This window comes from Branchiostoma floridae, chromosome 15, assembly GCF_000003815.2.
Source record: "Branchiostoma floridae strain S238N-H82 chromosome 15, Bfl_VNyyK, whole genome shotgun sequence".
Taxonomy (NCBI): Eukaryota; Metazoa; Chordata; class Leptocardii; order Amphioxiformes; family Branchiostomatidae; genus Branchiostoma; species Branchiostoma floridae.
The window spans coordinates 20522672-20523506 of NC_049993.1; the positions used below are offsets into that span (position 1 = coordinate 20522672).

General features: G+C 37.2%; 1 protein-coding gene across 1 annotated transcript in view; it reads right to left on the reverse strand.

The window, feature by feature from the left end:
- LOC118431655 (A disintegrin and metalloproteinase with thrombospondin motifs 6-like) overlaps positions 1–835 on the reverse strand; it is a 29027-nt gene that overhangs the window by 18180 nt on the left and 10012 nt on the right. Inside the window, 1 exon segment of the mRNA XM_035842896.1 lies at positions 558–621. Coding sequence (XP_035698789.1) covers positions 558–621 — 64 coding nt within the window.

Consider the following 835-nt stretch of genomic DNA (forward strand, 5'->3'; position numbering starts at 1 on the left):
ACAATACATGAAGTTAGAACTTTGCAAAATGATAGTTAAACTCTCAAGCAACTGGATGTTAAATTTGGAAACAAACGGATGTTTCAGAGTACATCCACTGTCTTTCTTTAGTGATTGGGCAAACATCGTGATTTACCAGCTTTTGAATAAAAACTCTGAATTGATATGTTGATGAGGTGAGGATGATTCTAAGATCATAAAGGTTAAGGGTGTGTATTTGAGTTTTGCTCAGTTTTTGCATTTTACATTTCATCCCTGCAAATTTGTCTTCTACTTGCCTTGTCTTCTACCTAAGCTCTCAGACTTTTTAAGAAGTTACGTAGAATGCTGCAGAACTAATTATGAACATTTATCAGACTTGTATGATTGCAGATGATGACGATGATCGCAGAGTAGATTAACAGGGAAAAAAGCAGTGCAAAACAAGGGAAAAGTACAAAAAATGTATTTCAAAAGTGAGCCTGTCAGCTCATTTACTAGTATTACAGTGAGATTATGTGAAGACAAAACAATTCTGAACTGTATCTTATGATATAGTAAACTTTAAGATAACGTACCATGGTGTTGCAGGTTCGATATCTTTTCCTCTCCCCGACACAGTATTTCCCTCCGTGGGCCGGGCTGGAAATATAAAAAAAAATAAAAAATCAGGCTTTGATACATTCACAGTTCTTCATACAATATAGTAGAGGATCTTGTACAAGCCCCAGAGTTTGTGTACATGTCCTGAGATGTACCACATTAGTGAAAGGATTAGGAAACACCTTTCCAGATGTCAACCCAGATTCTAGACTGTAGGGTTTGATCCAGCCACATCGGGAAGGACCCCTGCTCT